At 36.5% G+C, this 19,678-nt stretch overlaps 1 protein-coding gene across 7 annotated transcripts in view; it reads left to right on the forward strand.

Annotated features, from left to right (window-relative positions):
- Positions 1 to 19,678, forward strand: part of LOC121899844 (E3 ubiquitin-protein ligase rnf213-alpha-like) — a 54,399-nt gene that overhangs the window by 5,632 nt on the left and 29,089 nt on the right. For 4 of the 7 annotated variants that reach the window (XM_042415562.1, XM_042415569.1, XM_042415563.1 and 1 more), the window contains 24 exons: positions 3,481 to 3,587; positions 4,018 to 4,136; positions 4,841 to 5,569; positions 5,800 to 6,357; positions 6,588 to 7,061; positions 7,758 to 7,954; positions 8,146 to 8,292; positions 8,510 to 8,715; positions 9,313 to 9,584; positions 9,743 to 10,002; positions 10,936 to 11,136; positions 11,667 to 11,859; positions 11,955 to 12,010; positions 12,139 to 12,298; positions 12,637 to 12,771; positions 12,930 to 13,028; positions 13,110 to 13,232; positions 14,246 to 14,435; positions 14,708 to 14,881; positions 15,382 to 15,534; positions 17,252 to 17,871; positions 18,321 to 18,480; positions 18,554 to 18,771; positions 19,339 to 19,476. In XM_042415562.1, the coding sequence (XP_042271496.1) occupies positions 3,481 to 3,587; positions 4,018 to 4,136; positions 4,841 to 5,569; positions 5,800 to 6,357; positions 6,588 to 7,061; positions 7,758 to 7,954; positions 8,146 to 8,292; positions 8,510 to 8,715; positions 9,313 to 9,584; positions 9,743 to 10,002; positions 10,936 to 11,136; positions 11,667 to 11,859; positions 11,955 to 12,010; positions 12,139 to 12,298; positions 12,637 to 12,771; positions 12,930 to 13,028; positions 13,110 to 13,232; positions 14,246 to 14,435; positions 14,708 to 14,881; positions 15,382 to 15,534; positions 17,252 to 17,871; positions 18,321 to 18,480; positions 18,554 to 18,771; positions 19,339 to 19,476 (5,689 nt within the window). Of the gene's footprint in view, positions 1 to 424; positions 2,211 to 3,480; positions 3,588 to 4,017; positions 4,137 to 4,840; positions 5,570 to 5,799; positions 6,358 to 6,587; positions 7,062 to 7,757; positions 7,955 to 8,145; positions 8,293 to 8,509; positions 8,716 to 9,312; positions 9,585 to 9,742; positions 10,003 to 10,935; positions 11,137 to 11,666; positions 11,860 to 11,954; positions 12,011 to 12,138; positions 12,299 to 12,636; positions 12,772 to 12,929; positions 13,029 to 13,109; positions 13,233 to 14,245; positions 14,436 to 14,707; positions 14,882 to 15,381; positions 15,535 to 17,251; positions 17,872 to 18,320; positions 18,481 to 18,553; positions 18,772 to 19,338; positions 19,477 to 19,678 lie in introns of those variants that run through there. The other 3 variants (XM_042415566.1, XM_042415564.1, XM_042415568.1) reach the window with 3 other exon arrangements.

Consider the following 19,678-nt stretch of genomic DNA (forward strand, 5'->3'; position numbering starts at 1 on the left):
CACACACACACACACACACAGAGTCCAAGCCTGTTAGCACGGTCAACAATTCAGCCTAGCAATGAGATGATATGATTTAGCATGCTCCTTGAGCACTGACTTCAGAGGCAGTGGAAAATAAATTATTTTCCTCCCTCACAAATGCCATCTTGGATATTATGCATGCATGCATTTTGAGAGGAAAATATTCATCACATTCCCCCCACATGAACTCAACCTATCCCGGCGTTTCATTTTATTGCCATTAAAAAAGACCTTTTGGCAATTCAGCTGCTTTGGCAAAGCCTTGATGCTGAATTTAATTACATTTCAAAGGTTATTCTTCTTCTTTGCTGCAATCTTTCTTCTAGTAGTCTCTCCCAGTCTTCTTTTACAACTCATCCAATTTTATTTCATTTTATTTTATTTTATTTTATACAGTATTTTTACAGTAGTTATTCAGTAGGAAGATGAATGTTACATTCTCCTTCCAAATCAACTATATCTATCTAGAATGTTTGGTTTTTTTGAAGCTGTAATACAGTACAAAATTGTTTTATCTTGTAATTGATCCATTAATATCCACACTGGAGTCATAGTCCAATGCCCAATTTATGTAGTTATGTGCATAAATCAGAGGAAAGACAATGTATTAGGCGTACTGTTGGGAATAAAAATACATTTGTAATGTTCAAAGAAAAAACAAGTAGTCAAAAAGCAAGCTTACAAGGAGTTTCACTTGAAAATACTGTGCCTTCAAAAAGTCAGCAGGAATGTGTATCACGACACCTGCGTGTGGGTACTGTATGTGTGTGTGCTTGTCTGTCCTGGTAGTAGAGCAAGAGATACAAACAAAAACAGGGACCCGCTCATCAAAACATTGAGCCATAGAGGTAATAATGGTCAAAAACGCTATAGTATACCTTCAAGTATGCAGGCCATTTTATGGTGTCCTGGAAGCTGGTTTCTCACACAGATCAGCTGAAAATACAGCTGAAAGGTGTCTGGTGTTGACAGGGCATCCTCATTGACAGTGTCTCCAGCAATGATTAAGTTGCTGCCTTATTTCATAACACTCCATCATACAGATTCAGTATATGTTATAACTTGGATTTCAGCTTTAAAAATTCACAGAGGTTTCGTGTGATCATCCTCGGGTAAACTTAACTGTTAACTTTGACCACATAAACACCAAAACATCCTGACTTGGTCAAGTGGCAACCAGAAGGTCAGCAGCAACAGATCAGTTCAAACTACCAACATCATCAAGACAACTGAGGCAGAGTAATGTTTGGCACACTACGGCAGTACTGACTGAGGGCTAATACTGGGCTACGCCAGGGGAAAAGCAGAAAAGCTGTTCAGATCAGGTAGATGTTTAGGTCATGGCTGAGGCAGGAAAGCTCTCTAGTGACAGCTGCTGGTCAGGTGGGGAATGGCAGGGTCTGAAAAGACAGGACAGTTTGAAAGCATAGAAGTGGCATTGATTGTTGGAGTTGGAAACAAAGGATGAAGAAGAAGGAAGATTAGCAGCAACCATCACACAATGTCACATGTGTGTCCCAGGAAAATTTTGGGTTTAATTGAACTTAAAATTGTTTGGCACACATTATGTCTGTCACTCAATATTAATTTGTTATTTTTGGAATTCAATATTTCCTAATATGCAGAACTCTAAATGCACTCTAAATTCAATGCATGTATGAAATCTTACTTGTAAATTCCAACTGCAAGTGAATCCCTATTTTAGTGTGCAATTATCCACTCTTTACCAGGACTTTGATTTCTTCACAAATATTTCCATTCTTCTTATGTAATTTATTTTAATGATCCAGTCTTCCTATTTCCCACAATCAATCAAATTGAATTGATTGCATTTTACTCCTTCAGGCCCTAAGTTTGAAGTTTACTTGAAACATAGAGTTATATTAGAACTACCATCAGTACAACTACTTAGTAGTGTCTATCAGATAAATTCCAATGAGGTGAATACCACACCACACAGAATTTGTTGTTACACAAAAATCCATCCTCACTGTTTCAAACCTATAGTGTTATTTGAAATGAAATTAATTTACTTGTTTGAGGTGACTGATTTATTTTGGTATTTTAGAATGACGCCGCACCTAGACCTAAGGGAGTGTGTTACAAAACAACAGCAATTAAATTCCAGTTTGACAACATGAGATGAGAATTTGACAATCCCAGCAGTGGATGTGTGTCAATTTCAGGTAGTATTTCAAGTAGTATAAGTACCGTTACTACTGCTATCACTACTACAACTACTGGTGCTTCTATTATTTTAATTAATGTCAACCCTTAGTACTACACCTTCTCTCACTGTGCAGCTGATATTAATTGCACAGTGTTGTTTTATTAAGATTTATGTCCAATTTAAGGTCTGATCATAATATCTTGACTCTGAGGTGTCTTGATAGGGAATGAGGTTTGGAGAGAAAGTGTTTTAGATAAATCAATATTGCCCCCTAATGGCTACCAATGAGGATGTCTGTGTGTACTAGTGCTGTATTGAACATGTCACTGAACATTGTTGACATGGTAATGTTATTCAGATCCAAGACATCTGAGGCACTGACAAGGGGAGAAAGAGAAAATCTATAAAACCATGATATAGTGTTTTTTAAAATACTTCCTTTGGTTAAAGATTCACAGTGTCGACTAAAAAAAAGAAAAAAAAAACAGATGTTGCATCAGTATGGTCTATATTAGTATTTTCATGTTTTATATTTTAGAGGTGACAATGACATTTTGCTTATAAAATGCCTTCAAAACTAGTTCCTCTAAACACAAAACCAAAGCCACTCCTTTCACCGTAAATGAAAACGAAAGTAAAACTCTCAGTGTGTTATATAACGCGAGTCATCAGCTCAGAATCTTAGTTTCAACCATGTTAGGAAGCGGAGCAAACAAGGTAAGTGATTTGAACAAGTCAGTCAGTGTTACTAATGAGATGATAAACTGAGTTTGAGAATAATTAATTAATTTGCTGGCTGCAATATTCCAGTACTCTATCTATTAGATAGATAGATAGAGTACTTTATTGACTCCAAAGGGAAATCAAAGAAAGGTAGGCCTATAATGTGCCTGTAAATGTTAGGTTAATCATACTGAGTGTTCTTTTTCTAATTTCTCTTTGTATTACAATATAATTGGCTATAATAACACGTTTACCCACTTGAGACAAAATTAGTCCATGTCAGTCTTTTTTAATATTACAAGTTTATTATAAACATGAAACAGAAAGATCTAAAACCTTTTGTAGGTAGTTTTATAAAGGGTCAAATTACTATTAAGTACAGCAGCCTGTTAAATTAGTCTTCATACAGATAAGTTCTTATAGGAAAATTCTTATATACTTTTACTTTGAGAAATTGTTACATGGGTAAAATAACTTTCTGAAAGTATCATGAATCTACTTAAAATGCTCAACAAGTACACCAAAATGTTTGCCCACATTCATAATATTATTTTTTTAAACAGGTACATCATGTTCTGCCCTGAATGTGGGATTCAAGTGGAAAAGTCCTATAAATTCTGTCCTGAGTGTGGCTTCAAGTTATTTGCGTTGACTCAAAATAGGACCCAAGGTAAGCTTCCCTGCAAATTTTTTTTCTAATTATTTTTTTCTTCCTCAAAGAAAGAAAGAAAAAGCAATGAGAGCTTTCTCAAGTGTAACCATAAAACAATGCTCCAGGTCTACTTTTGACCAGACAGATGAGAAATCATAAGACTTTATACATAATAGGCTGTTACAACACAAGTATAGCTTACTAATGACATTGCTTTTTTGTTCTGTACATAGACTTTAATGAAGTATGATTTATTTGCTATATAGTAGTAGCTGAAAGTCCAGTTTGGTTTCTAGTTGTTGGTAAGTTGTTGTTTTTTTTTAAATATTTTGTAATTTACTGTTCTGTTATCCCATCTGCAGGTGGGAGTATGAAACAACTGAAACCTTTACTGTGGTTAGATATGTCTAACTAATGTCATGTCATATAACTTTAAATTGTTACCCAGATGTGGCCACGCCAACACATCAACAGTCAGTCACCACAGAGGAGAGGAACCAAAAGGAGAAGCCAGTCCAGGTTCCAAAAGACGTTAAAGAGGAACAAGAAAACACTGCCCAGTTTAAGGTGAAATTGCTAATACGTTTCATTATTTTTGCATAATTTTTTATGCTCATTACATTTTTTAAATTAAGTTTGAAGTTGAGCAATAATTGTTAAAGAACTAGAACTAAAACAGGAAGAGAGCTCATTCTGTTTTGTCATTCTGTCACAATCATAAGCAATCTTTGTTTGTTTTTGCTGGCACTGAATCATGTTTCTTCCTTCCAGTTTAAACCGACATCATTTAGTGCAGTAGAGGAAATAAGGACAAAGGTCAAGGAAAGTAGAACAGATTTCTGCAATGGCAGCAATGTGGTTATAATTGAGTTTCAGCATTATAAACCTTTGAGAGCTTTGGAGTTTTACTTCACTAAGACTGAATTATTAGAATTAGTAGAAGCCAAATAAAACAACAAGAGTTTCAAGAAAAGGCACTGTTTTAAGTCTATGTAATTATCCCATGAGATCTTCCAAGTTTCTCAGTTTCTCAGTTTCATGAACACTATATTTGTGAATGAATGAAAGAAGATTTCATGGCCTTTTTTGCTCAAAATAGACTTTTTCCGTTTTATTAACTTGCTGCTGAAAATGATGGTTCTCTGGCTTTTAATGCATTAACCACTTAACTAATGAGATCATTTTTGCCTCTAGAGTAACTTAACCTCTGGGCAAACTTTAACAAAGTGAAACTTCCATCTGCTAAGCTAACTATTTAGACTTTTTTTCAGGGGCAGCCGGCCAGTGATGACTCAGAGCCAGCCAGAGATGGTAGTACAAGACAGGACCTGTCAGATAACACTTCCAGCTCAGCCACACCAGAAATTAAAACCACGCCCTCATCCCCCTACCAGACACCCTCAGATGGCAAATCAGTCACTACCAGGAAGTTAGTCACAGAGAGTTGCAAGGAGGAAGAGAGGCTATCTGGTACAGCACATGCTCTTGACAGTAATGCTCAACCATGTAGAGAGACAGCCTGTCTCAACAACCTGTCTGTTCCCACGTCACCACCCTCTCCTACACCTGCTTGTGATGAAGTGACAGAGCAACAAACAGAGATACCATCAGATATTAGTACAGAAAACAGTCCCAATGCAGTGCGAATTCATGATGACAAGCCAAGTGACAATCATCCCGGGCCACTGTCTAATTCTGCGTCATCACTAACATCAATTCAAGAAACCAACACCTCTGCACCTGCATTGTCTGAGCAAACACCTCAAGAATCTGATCTGGTGGCAAAACAGTCTGCTTCTGAACAGGATAAAGAAAAGAGACTCTCACATGAGATACAAAATCTCTCAGAGAGTCCAGAAGATCACATTAACCCTGAAGAGCGTACATTCACTGAACAAACTCAGAGGAAGGAAGGCCAAGCTGATGAGCCAAATACCAAACAAATTAAGTCTTTAGTTGATCCATGTTCAGTCACACAGGAGACAGCCAAAAACATAGAGGTAAGTATTTGACTAACTCTTTTTCTGAATAGTATTCATTTCAGAAAATCTTGATATAAATAGTTTTAATTATCAAACTCACTCACACAATATAAATCAGCTGCTTATAATAAATATGAATTTATTATTATTATTATTTTCCTGATTTTCCAACAGCCATAAACCCTCTCATTATGTCTGCATACCTGCTAATTCCTATCTGCTAAGATAACCATTTGGACTCGTTTCAGGGGCAGTTGGCCAGTGACAACTTGGGGTCAGCCATGGGTCATGTTTCACCACAGGACACAACAGCCACTATGGAAACCAGAACTTCACCCTCATCCCTCCACCAAAAACTCTCAGATCGCGAATTAGACAGTAACAGTCAACCAGAGCAACAAACAGAGACACCATCAGATATTAGTACAGAAAACAGTCCCAATGCAGTGCGAATTCATGATGACAAGCCAAGTGACAATCATCCCGGGCCACTGTCTAATTCTGCGTCATCACTAACATCAACTCAAGAAACCAACACCTCTGCACCTGCATTGTCTGAGCAAACACCTCAAGAATCTGATCTGGTGGCAAAACAGTCTGCTTCTGAACAGGATAAAGAAAAGAGACTCTCACATGAGATACAAAATCTCTCAGAGAGTCCAGAAGATCACATTAACCCTGAAGAGCGTACATTCACTGAACAAACTCAGAGGAAGGAAGGCCAAGCTGATGAGCCAAATACCAAACAAATTAAGTCTTCAGTTGATCCATGTTCAGTCACACAGGAGACAGCCAAAAACATAGAGGTAAGTATTTGACTAACTCTTTTTCTGAATAGTATTCATTTCAGAAAATCTTGATATAAATAGTTTTAATTATCAAACTCACTCACACAATATAAATCAGCTGCTTATAATAAATATGAATTTATTATTATTATTATTTTCCTGATTTTCCAACAGCCATAAACCCTCTCATTATGTCTGCATACCTGCTAATTCCTATCTGCTAAGATAACCATTTGGACTCGTTTCAGGGGCAGTTGGCCAGTGACAACTTGGGGTCAGCCATGGGTCATGTTTCACCACAGGACACAACAGCCACTATGGAAACCAGAACTTCACCCTCATTCCTCCACCAAAAACTCTCAGATCGCGAATTAGACAGTCAACCAGAGCAACAAACAGAGGCACCATCAGATATTAATCCAGGAAACAGCCCTGATGTTGTGACAGTTCCTGCTGATAAGCAAAGTGACATTCATTCCAGGAAATTGTCTAACTCTGTGTCATCACAAAGATCAACAAAAGAAACCATCTCTACTGCACCTGAAGTGCCTGAGCAAACACCTGACAAGCAAACTTCCCCTGAAATAAAGACAACCTCTCATGAGACACAGAATTTGTCTGAGAGGCCAGATGAGTCTAGTAATGAGAGTCGCACCAACATGGAAATACAGTCAATCACTAAACAAACAGACAGGAAAGAAGACAAAGCTGCTGGAAAGAAGGTAATTTATCACTCAGATGAGCCAAATACCAAACACTGACATATAGTAGTACAGTATGTTGTGGAGGCACGTACAACACATAACGCACTGTGGAAACAAGTTTCCCCTTGGAGACAATATCTATCTATCTGTCTGTCTATCTGTCTGTCTGTCTGTCTGTCTGTCTGTCACTGGCATAGTAATCAGTCAAATATTCAACTGGCTCTGGTTGCTGAAGTAATTCATTTAGTTTAACTCTGAAACTGACAAAACACTTGAATAATCAGCTGCTAAATAAACATTTATTACTCCCTTTCTGATTTTCTAAATGAAGACTCAAATAAGATGATAATTACTGAAGTCATAATATTTACAGTGACAATTTACATCAGTGCATGCTCATGGATACAGGCTATTAACTGTGCAATGTTAATTAATTCATTTTAACAAACCACATTTGGCTTTAAAGTGAGTATTTCCATGTCCAATGTCTCAATTTAGAAATAAAGACACTAAAATGTGTGTCACAGGAAACCACAATGCTTAACAAAAACGGTTATTCTAAATTACACCAGTGATTCAACAAAGCTGGATATCTAATTCCTATGGAAAAAATTTTTGGAAGCTGTTACTGTGTTTATTCTACATTAGATAAGTTAATATCCTGATCATCTGATCAGGGCTTTGTTTACTCTTCAACTATTTCCTTTTTTACAGGCTGCGGACACCAAATCAGATGGGAAAACAAACACACACCTTACAAAGAGACAGGAGCAGCAACCAGGCAACAGTAATGTAGATGTCTCCAGGTCACTGACACCTTCCAGTCCTCCCAGCCAGAGTGATGCTGAAGGTGGTCAGCTAGTGGCAGCAGACATCTCGAAAAAGGCCATTGAACCTCAGACACCACAAATGTAAGTTACACTATAGGCTATAGGAAATTTGATCTAGAATCAAAATGTTTTCCTAATGAGGAATATACTGCACACTTTCATGTGATGTATAATACAAAGTGTTTTTACCCATTACAAACTATTTTGATTTATTAAAATTTTGTATGGAAAATATCAAGTTCACAGTTGATTTTTTTCTCCTTTTTCTTCAGTTCATCAATCAGTGAATGTATACCTGTGTACTTCCATGTTGTCACTTCCAAAGACTTCCATTTGGATCCAGGGAAGGACTTGGTTATTCTAAAATCTGAAAAAATATTTGGAAACTGGGATGCTGGCAAGGAAATGACCTTCTCTAAGTATGACTTACTTTAGCAAATTAGTTTTTCCACAGTAATAACATGTTTTGTAAATTTTTCACTGGAAACCAAGGAAAGAATGAAATCAAATTGTGATTATGTTATCCTTTTGTCACTGGCAAGTTAGTGACTATCATTGAGTGAATAGTTTACTGGAATTTATAAGTCTGTCCCTTCTCTGCATGTCCCATCTCTAATAACTGCTTGTGTTTCACAGGTCTCTAGGGGACAAGAGGTATCTTGTTGAGCAACGGCTTTTGATTCCCAAAAACATTATTCATGAGAGCATACCTTACAAATATACTGTTCACAAGAACCGTGGAAAAAACGATGAGGTTATGTATGAGACCATCTATCAGAAAGAAGGAAATCTTCTCATCAATAGGTGCCTGTCAATCAAAAGGAATCTATTGACACACAAAGGTACATTAGATTCACTCATGCTCAGACACAAATTTTGCTCATTTACAAACTGATTTACTGTATGTTACTGTTTTTTTAGCGTATTATTAAAATGTTTTTATCTAGTACAAACCACAATGAAACATATAAACAAAAGTATGTTACACTATTAACACTGCAACATAAATACATATTTACATTTTATTATTTATTTAATTAGATAGCTCTTTTACAAGAGAGACATGGCCAAGCTGCATAAGAAGTTGCAGACAAAATGATGCACTAAAACAGACAAAAATCCTAAAAAAGCAAAAAATATCCCAGAACAAAGACCAATTCACTCATCTTAGAATTTAGCCATAAATTCTGTCAAAGTTTTCAGCTTCCTCAATTTAATTTGTTTCTTCAGACTATGCCCTAACCAACTTTATCAAAGGAAGAGACATTGAAACAAACTATAAAGAACTTGCTTAGTACAAACGCACTCTTAACTCAACAATTTGTTTCAACCTAGCCCTGCTGCTAAAACATCTAAAACATATACAGTATGAATGGACCAAAAGAAATGAATGTAGCAATTACTGACCCCTGTAATTTTTTTGCTGTTGAACTTTTAAGGCGAGTGGCACCAGTATGATGATGTCATCCATTTTGATGTGAAGAAGAAATTCTGGGCTTTCTGGCAATCTACCCAAGAAGCTGTAATGAAAGGAAGAGACCAGGCTGGCAGGGAAATGCTAAAAATAATCTTTGATCTTCTTACAACCTGGAATGAACAAAATGTGGACGACTTCTTTTTCCTGCTAAGACAGTTCATTGAAGCATACAGCTATCCACTACTTCATGATGGCATGGAAAGACCATGGGGATTACCGTATGGTCCAGAACAGGTAAAGGTTTTATTCTACAGAAGTACACATCCACATCCAGAATGGTCTCCTAAAATCTAAGATAAATTTAATTAATATATACTGTTTTCCACCAAAAGGTCTGATCAGAATGTAAGTATTTGACATCTGCCATTACCTTGTTCCTTTACTTTTTCCAGGTGAAAATCCTGCTTAAAAGTTTTCTGGAGGAAAACATCTATCCCATGTCCAGAAAGGGGAGAGAAAAAACAGAATCCCTCTTACCACCTCTGCATGCAGGAGTTATTGGTTTGCTTGTTTACAACAAGCATCTGAGAGAACACATGACAGATCAACAGATATCTAATCTATGTGATCTTCTTTGCCTGCCTAAGAAGCCAGCACACCATTTTCGCTCTTTCTGGAAAGACTTTGAAAGCCCTTTACCAGATAAGAAACGGTAACTAATGTGAAGTTTTAGTTAAATAACGTGAAATAACAACAGTACCGTATGAAAATGATCAATATTATAAGACCCCATTCAAGTATTAATAGAAAACAATGGTGACTATCAGCCTGATAATGTTCAGTCAGCTTTAGTATTTGGCTTGTAAGTAGTATCAGAAATTAGGTAGACAAGGGTCAACTTAAAACTGAAGGCAATGGGGTTAATTATTTTCATGTTGTGCTTTCTCATAAGAGGTGACTAATTATTTAGCCATATCATATAACAAGCTTTGTTTTTTCATGATTTCAATATATTGGGATTTGGGATTTTGATATGAGGCTTTGTTTTGTCATGATGAAAAACTGATTATTTGATCGAGGGTCATAAATTCTGCATAATGAAAAAGGATAGTGGCAACTCGAGATGAGAATATAAGATCGCAGGGAGTTTAAGGCAACAGAATTGAGCTTTACCCTGAAAACAGTATGTCAGTGGACTTGTTTGTCAAAAGGGTCTGTCCATCCTGCAACATTCTTTACCAGGTGTTGGCAGTAATGCACCATTTAATTGCTTACAAACAACAGTTTCTATCGAATATTATAGTGCGTTGGTATGGATGCTGAACTTTTAGAGAATTTGCTGGATAAGATAAACTGGATTAGATTTAGATTAACTTGCATAAAATGCGGTTTTAAATTTATGCAGATGGCATTGATCATGACCTTCATTTTTGCTCAGTGTACATTCAATTGGACTTTATATTGTAGTTCTAAATACAGTTGACCTTATCTTCCAACAACATAGAGTAGAAATAAAACAAGTATTATAATATGGTATAATTTTTAGATAGATATTTTTTAGAGATATTTTATGTTTTTTCCCCAACAAAAAGCTCTTCTATTCTAAACATAATGAAGCTAAACACTGATTTCTTCTTTGATATAGTGTTGCGGATGCTGTTGAGATTCTTTGCAACAGTGCTAGTCAACGCCGGATTGAGAAGTGGGTCTTGGTCATTCCTCTGATTCACCTACTGAGAGGAGAAAGCAAGCCATTTGAGCCAGTTCCACCTGTCTTGAACCCAGAGTTTGACTCCTGGAGTGGCTTGAGGGGGAGCAAGGGAACAAATATGTACAGAGACACAAGGTATGTAAATTATGTTATTTTCCTCTACAGAGCACATGTGCAGAACCTTTTGAAATATCTGGAGAAAATATCAGTGGCCCTAAATAACAATATATGGTAGCTGTTCCAATATTTGACTTTTATACACAGAAATCCAAAACCAAACAGTGGTTAATTTTTAACGTATGTATTTCACAACCAACCATAAACAGTGCTTTTTGTATATTGGCTAGGATGAAAAAGCTAAATATTTATTGCCATGGGAGGATGCAGATGCAGTGTTTCCAAACAATTGCAGGTGCAGTTGCTTAGCTGCTGGCACCAGAATAAAATAGAAAACAATTCCAAATTCAGATTATAGAAATGACCCTACGGCTATGAAATTGGTAGTGGAGGAGGACATCCTTTGCATGTGGCAAAATCCCCCCAAAAATTAGGTCTTTCATTAGCTTGTAGAACTAATGTGGAGCTTAAGATTCCTGGGGATATCCTGATTTTTTTTTCTTCCCCTCAACGCCTGGTCACCATAAACAACCCTGACTTTACATCAGGAGTCTGATCGGAATCATGAAAGACCATGCATACCTGGTGGACATCGATCATTTTCTTGCCCACTCTTGGATGTCTCTGCTGAGTTTGGATGATCTGATGAGCTTCATGTCCCGTGTGCCAGTGGAGCTCCCTGACATTCTGCTTCGTCTGCATTTCAGTGTCAGATCTGGTATAACTCACTCCGACTACAGGGTATGTATCCTTAAAAGCTACCACTTGCTTGAATTTTACCTCATGATGTTGAACTATGTCTACAAATTTCAATTCTTATGTGATTTGGATTACAGACTTTGGAAGAATTGGCATCCCATCTCATCAAAAAAGAAAGCCATCGCAATAATAGGTAAAAAAAAAAATTGTCACTGTAATACAGTATCTCTGCAGTAATGTCTATGAATTTCACTATCTACAGAATATTGATAGCAAAATGAATTCATACACAACAATAATTCAAATATTTTCTTCGTATAGTTTTGATGACAAATACGGAGAGTGTTGCCTGAAAACTGCAGTAAGGCTTCTTGGTTCTATCTGCCGTAAAACAACAGATCCAGGTCGCTGTGATATCCCTCTTATCTTCCTTGAACTTGTCTGTCTGATTGCAAAGTCATATGACTACACTGATTCCCAGGTGAGAGTCAACCATCAGTGTGTGACAGGCCTATATCCTTCTATCAAAGTCTTGTCAAAGCTTGAAATGTCTATCTTGTCTATCGTCTATTGAGAAAATAAATAATTCAACTAATATGGATCACATGATATTGTGAAACATTTGATTGTTTTTCACTTCAAAACATTTGTCTACTTGTGGGAAAAGTCTGCACACTTGTATCTCATGTGTGTAAATGAAGTATATATTTTATATTAATCATTGAAATTCTTAATGCTAAAATGCAAGCAGTGAATAGATATCCATATTAAATATCATGATGTCCATAATATATATATATATTATAATTGCTATTCCAGTCAAGAGAGAGGATTCATGAAGAGTCAGTCGGGGAGACATTAAAAACAATGAGGGAATGGCGGAGAACTACCTTCAAAAACAAATTGCTGAATGAATGGAATCGTACACAATTTTCTGTACCACATGAAATTGAGGTAAGCAGAAATGAATTCAGTAATATACTGCATATGATGTTCTCTGTCATGGTTTTAAATTTTTTTTTTTCTAGTGTGGTAGCAATTTGACATGGTATGCAGTACATAAATTGTGATGTAGCAGAGCTATGAAATCCATAGGATGTTTCTCTTTCTAGGTATGGAACAAGTTACTCTCACTATCCTTCAGTCATGAGCAACATACTTCATTCTGGAGAACCACCTTCATGGAGGATTTTGAAGGAAAGTTAAAACAGGTAAGACTGGATTTCTTTGTGTTTACATGCTTTGCACGTGAACTTGAGAAACAAGACTAAGATTATGTGCTTATTTGCTAGGAACACCCAGTGAATCAAATTGGAATCTACTCTAACAAGATGGAAGAACTGAGCAAGACAAGTCCAGTGCTATGCAGGTCAATGGAGAAATGTGCTTTGGAGGCGATTGCAGCCATTTGTCAGGTATTTTGATAATAACCAGTTAATACAGTATAATATGACATATACCAATTACATATTAGATATTTTTGCACATATTGTAAAAACATGTGGTTATATACACTCACGGAGCACTTTATTAGGAACACCTATGCAATCTAATGCAATCCAATACAACAGCTCTGCCATAAATTCTACTTTTATGAAGCTTATACATTTTCAGTTTTTCTTGACAAAAAGTAATAATTCTACTTAATGTTTATTATTGAGGTCATAGAAGGTGGTGGTGGTGTACCGGAATGCATTGCATTGAAAAGTGTTCCTTATATTTTATACATAGAGAGAAAGTGGCAAAATATTAGGAACACTTTTCAAGATAATGCACTCCAGTTCACCACCACTACCCATTGCCCTGTGCATTAGATTGCACAGGTGTTCCTAATAAAGTGCTTGGTGAGTGTATGTATTATTTGTATGTATATATGTATATGTATATGTATATGTATATGTATGTGTGTATAGTCCTTGGATATATAATATAGTTTTTCCTTTTTAACTTCTTATTTAGTTTTACTTGTATATACTTTATTATATTTTATTGCCAAATTAATTGTTTTATTCTATTCTAATTTAAAATATGTTTATATTTGTAAATACATTGTTTATGGGTGTAACATGGAGGGGGTCACAACTGAATTTCATTGTGCAATCCTGTATTGTATAATGACAATTAAAATGAACCTTGAGTTGTAAGTACTTAAGAATATCTTTTTGTGTGTATTCATATGAAGAATGTAAACCATTTAAGGTTTTATATCCATTCTATAACAAATTATAGTTAATGTTACAGTGCTTTAATTATGAATACTTCAAGTGAAGGACCCCCAAAGACAAAGTTTGTTTGACATAGATTGGCTCAACCTTGTAGCACCTGCATGACAAAAACTGCATGTGCATGTTTCCTTAATCTTCTTAAAACATAAATACAAATTTCAATTTTTGTGCATTATTTTTTTCCTGTGATTTCTTTCTGTTAGGATAAATCTGGCAGAAATGTTTCAGCTCTATTGGAGAGACATGATATCACAAAGTTTGGGAAGCTGATGTCTGTTGTTGTGCTGAAGTCATGGCCCACAGATGCCAAAGGAGATTACATTGAAGGAGAGGACTTGATATTTGAGTACCTTTTAAATTGGCCCATGGCCAAAACTGTCTTCCAAATGGCAGGTAAATACTTAAATGTTAAATATAATGTCACAAGATTAACTGGGAATTAGCTCTTCTTAATGTCTAAAGGGTATGGTCACTCTCTATAATAAAGTGGTAAAAGAAAATTGTAATGACTAAAGGAAAGAAAGTGAAGGTTGACAGGCAGGGGATTGTTTTGAACTTAACTGTCTCACCGTACATTTATTGTGATTGGCTGTTTGATTTTTATGTACACATAGATAATAGTAAAATGTTTTGTAGTTTATGTTTGCACTTTGCTTGTTTTCCAGGTGCAAGAGAAGGACTGATTGACAAATTGTCAGATGAAGCTCAAATCAGGATGACTTTGGCGAGTTCAGCATTCAAATCTGTATCAGAGAAGTTCCTCAGTGGGGAAATTCAAATGAAAACTTTAGACCAGATCCTCCAGAGAGAACGAGAATTTGTTGACTTGCTGAAGATAGGTGAATCGGAATATCTGTATATTTCTAGTTCTTCTTCTCCTCTACCTCCTTTTTCTTCTCTTTCATCTCTTACACCATACATTTATTTTTTAAGTATGAAATTGTATATAGAATTAAAAGTAGTACTGAAATGTTAGCACTCATGACAATGCTAGTACAGTATGTCCATTATGTAAAAGGCTGGTTCACCCAAATTACAACAGAACATATTTTTCCACCATTGAACACCTCTTCTGCAATTCCAATACAATGGACATATTTAACTTGTGGTCCTCAAAGCATGAAAAAAAAAACTCGACCCGCAGGTTGGGAACCACTGCTTTAAAGCATGTCTGTTGTATGCACACATTTTATATTCACCATGTATGGTGTCTGTGTGTATGTATATGCACCTTTATGGGGACACTTAGAAACTTAAATAGGTGTTATTCTTTTTTTAAATTCACAGTTGTAATTCTACTTCTGTATTTGTGCTCATCCAAGTGTTTATGTTCCTCTAGATGGCCTCTGTGATGATGGTCGTTGTAAAGATGACAGAAACATGAGACGGTTACTGAGACTAAGAAACGAGGAAGCAGAAGCTGTCCACAATGAGAAGGAGCTGGTCAGAAGTCTTCTGCAAATCTGCCAGGAGCTTCCACAACATGTCAAAGGTAGGCAGCAATGACACATTGAGAGGAAAATTATGTTAAGAATTAAGTTTGTTAGAAACCCCATCTTAAGCTCCTTTCACGCATGCAGTCTTTTCCTGAAATGTTTACTGTACTGCCGATTTCCCACCTCAAGACCTATTGACATTTCAGGGAAAATGCCCATGTTGTGAATGAAAGCAGTAACATTGCAGGGACAAGCACGTAAAGGGTTACATCCTTCTGACAAAAGATGTTTTCACGTGGAGCGAGTGAACCAATCAAGACTTGACGTGTGGGTGACATACCGCGAGTTGCTTGGTTTTGGCTCGTCTGTTTTCAACATGGCAGCTACGTCACAAACTTTCTCATTTTACAGCTAAACAGTACACTAAAACATGTTTCTTGAAACATTTGAGATGAGAAATAGGCAATGCAGTAACATAATCTTGATTCATATTTGATCAGCACTGCCTAGTTTGAAAGTTTGATCTGAGCTTCGCAAGTTTCACCCTCTCCTTCTGTTGAGTTTTATGGTTGTTTGCATCTATAAGTGTTGCATTATCGCCATCTGCTTGACTGTACTTTGCCCATCTATTCTGGCATTGCCATGGCATGTGTGAAAAGGCGCAAGGCAGAAATGTTCCTGAATGTAGCTGCATGTGTGAATCGTGAAAATCACTAGTCACTGAAAGGTTATCCAAGTAATTTACTGGGAACTATGTGTGAAGGAGGCTTTAGGATAAAGATGCTATGTTATGGTGTGATTTGACAACATAATTAACATTTTTGTATTTCTTGGAGACATACAGTATATATGTTTGCATAGATTGTCACCTGATTCAAATGATAAAAATCATAAGTATGGAGTATGGAGGCCTCAGAAGGCGATAATTAAAATGAGAAGATCTGACCTGACATAAAACATTAGAGCAGTTATTTAGGGAAGGTGCTCAAGACCAAGGACAGATGTACACTGATGCTACAACCTTGTTGTGCTATTTGAACTACAGAATGTTGAGAGGTGTTCGTATTTTGCTTATATTCCTTTGTTAATTTTTGAGACATCTGCCATTGGTGCGCCAAGAATTTTAGTATTCAGGAACAAATGTAACTTAACCAGGCAAAAAGCCAGAATGAACTGTTCAAGCTGTTGGCCCGAGGGCTTACCACCTGCATGATGATGGGTATCATCTTCTGCAGTTCCTATTTGTCAGGAGAGGAGCTGAACTTTGCAGTGTGGGAATAAAAAATGAGACACGGAGCCTAACATCCTCTGCAAAGGAAGTAGCCTGATTTAGTGTGTCAAGTCAAAAGATACAAGCTAAAAGTATAGCTGTGGTCACCTTAAAACAAGGTATTGGAACCAGATCCCACAATGGGAGTGGTTTTTCTCAAAGTGTCTAGTAGTCCAGTAGATAGTCCATAGTGAACTTATCTCACTTGATAGTAAGGTGCTTGTTTGAACAGCATGCTACTTTTTATCCCATGAGATAGAATCATACACATGCCTTGTTCCAAGTCTGTGGTTCCTCCGCAGGGCTGCTTGCATTAACTTTGTCTAACCAACCACGTGAGGAATTAAGTTGATCTGACAAGGCCTTAGTATCCAGTTGCTACTCCTTAACATTGAAAGTGATTCTTTGCAGATCGTGGATCTTGATATACTGTAGTGGTTTTTGGACTGAGAAGAGCATCTGTATATCTACATATATTCTTAATAATATATTTTAATCCGCAGTTGACTTCATGGGGTTGGACATAAAACTTCATCAGAAAACTGAGATGATGAATCTGAATGAATTTATGAAGGTTCTCACTCTTGATGGACAGTGCCCTCCTACGGTTGGGCAGGTCACTTATTTCGACCTTTGTGATATCACCCGACAAATGGCTTCAGAACTGCGTTCCATTAAAGACAGCTCAATCTTCAAAGTGTGCTGGATGAACCGAGTGGATGAGCTGTCAAGAGACCAACCTGATACTGATGATACTGAACATCTCGATGGGAATGAAGAAATCTACACTCTCGACCTGGTCTACAGCAAAATATTCCAGAGCTGCTACAGCAAGTACAAAGGGCTCTATGATGGTCTGAAGAGTGGGGAATTGTTACTGGAGGAAATAGACAGCCTCTTTGAGGACTATAAAGGAAATTACGAAGACTTGCGAAAAGATTTACAGATCATGTGCAGAACAAATCCATCTGATAACAGAAGATGGATCACAGAAAGAATTAACCAGATTCAACAGTACCAGGATCTTCATGTTGCAATGGACACTGCCAAAATCATCATGGATATCAGGAACACAATATGTCCGGAAGGAGACTTCAAAGTGCTGGAGAAATTGCTGCAAATGGTATGTTCCTAACAATTGTAAATTCAAAAGAGCTGTCTTTATAATAAGTCACCAGTCCTTACTTGTAAGATATTAACAGCACACCTACTGACATGGCTCCATTCATAAGAGACTCTGTAATATTTTTGGTGGATATTGTTAGTTGTGTAGTGTATATTGCAGTCAAGTAAGTAGCTCTCTGTATAAATTTATTGTTGAAAACTAGTTTGGTCTCGTACTCTCATGAAATACTGACATACTTTGTTGTAATGTAGAGACTGAAATGGGAAATGGAAATTGAAATATAAGTATGATAAAACATTCACCCTCAGTCTTAGATAATTGAGTTTTGAGGAAAATGAATTTCCTGTACCCATTAACTGTTAATTCAGATAGGCTTTTATACACATCTTAACTGGCATCATGAATCATGCACTAAACAATTTCTTACTGTAATGTATACTTTTCAGAATCAAGCTGACTTCAAGAAAAACAGCCTGAATTGCATAGATGATACCTTCATAAATGCAAAACATATCCTGAAGGACATTACAGATAATCGCAGGGAATGTCTTCAGCAACTCAGTCTGACATCAGAGTTTGTCCAGTGGGTTAAAAAGGCACTTGAAGGTACAATAGATTCCATTTTTGTTAGAGTTGAACACAATTATTTGCTTCATCTAAAGGAAATTTGTAATTGCAGATATCAATGAGCTGAAAGTTTTTGTTGACCTGGCATCCATCTCTGCTGGAGAAAATGACCTGGATGTGGATCGAGTGGCCTGTTTCCATGATGCTGTTCTTGGTTACTCATCCATATTGTATGGACTGAAGGAGGACTCTGATTTTAAGGCCTTCAATGAGTCGTTGTCAAAATTGTGGAAAGCACTTGAAAATGACAGAAATATACCAAAGAAGCTGGTGAGATTCGACCCTTCATGTTGCCTCCGCACTGTAACTAACATTGCAACTACAGTCACAGCTGTATCATGTACATGCACAAGTACTTATGATTTGGTAGTTAAAGGTTGAAACAGGCAGTCGTTTTCCAAAATCCCAATGAATTATTATTTAAATGGTATGGTTACACAATGGACCCCTAGGATCAGTAAAATCACTAGTGATGCTTGCTTTAACAATGGACTCCATTGTAAAGCTGTTTCTAGCGGTGTCCCCTCTTCCTCAAATTTCAACAGTTAGGTTAGAAAGTAAAATTTATTCTTAACCATTAGGAATCATGGTCAAATTCAAATTCAATTGTGCCAGATTCAAGATTCTTGTTTTAAAAAAAATATTGTTTTTGATTATTGTTCAATCACATTCAAGAAAAAAAGCAAAAGGATAATCCCTGAGGGGTACGATCTAGCTAGTTTACTGTGCATGGCAAATCCTGTTAATTTATTTTATCAGCCTTTACAACAAAACTCACTAGAAACTTTTGAAACTAAAAAATACACTTAGAATTTTTTGTTTGTTGTCTGATTATAGCGGGATACAGCACGGCATCTGGAGTGGTTAAAAACTGTTAAGGAAAGCCATGGATCTGTTGAATTTTCATCTCTGTCCCTGGCTACATCCATCAATGAGAGAGGGATATACATCATCAAGGCCCAGAACCAGAAAAAGGTTTGCATGAAACTGGTGCATAAACATGTTTAAACCTGGATATGAAAAACACAACAGTTAGCCAAAAAAAGTGTTGTCACCTGGACAAACAAAGTTATATACTGTAAATTAGAAAGAATCACATATAACAAAATAAAAACCTAATCTTAATAAAATAAACTGAGCATTTAAAATACAAATGGTCAAAAAGAAGTTTTTGATT

The sequence above is a fragment of the Thunnus maccoyii genome, chromosome 7, assembly GCF_910596095.1.
Source record: "Thunnus maccoyii chromosome 7, fThuMac1.1, whole genome shotgun sequence".
Classification (NCBI taxonomy): domain Eukaryota; kingdom Metazoa; phylum Chordata; class Actinopteri; order Scombriformes; family Scombridae; genus Thunnus; species Thunnus maccoyii.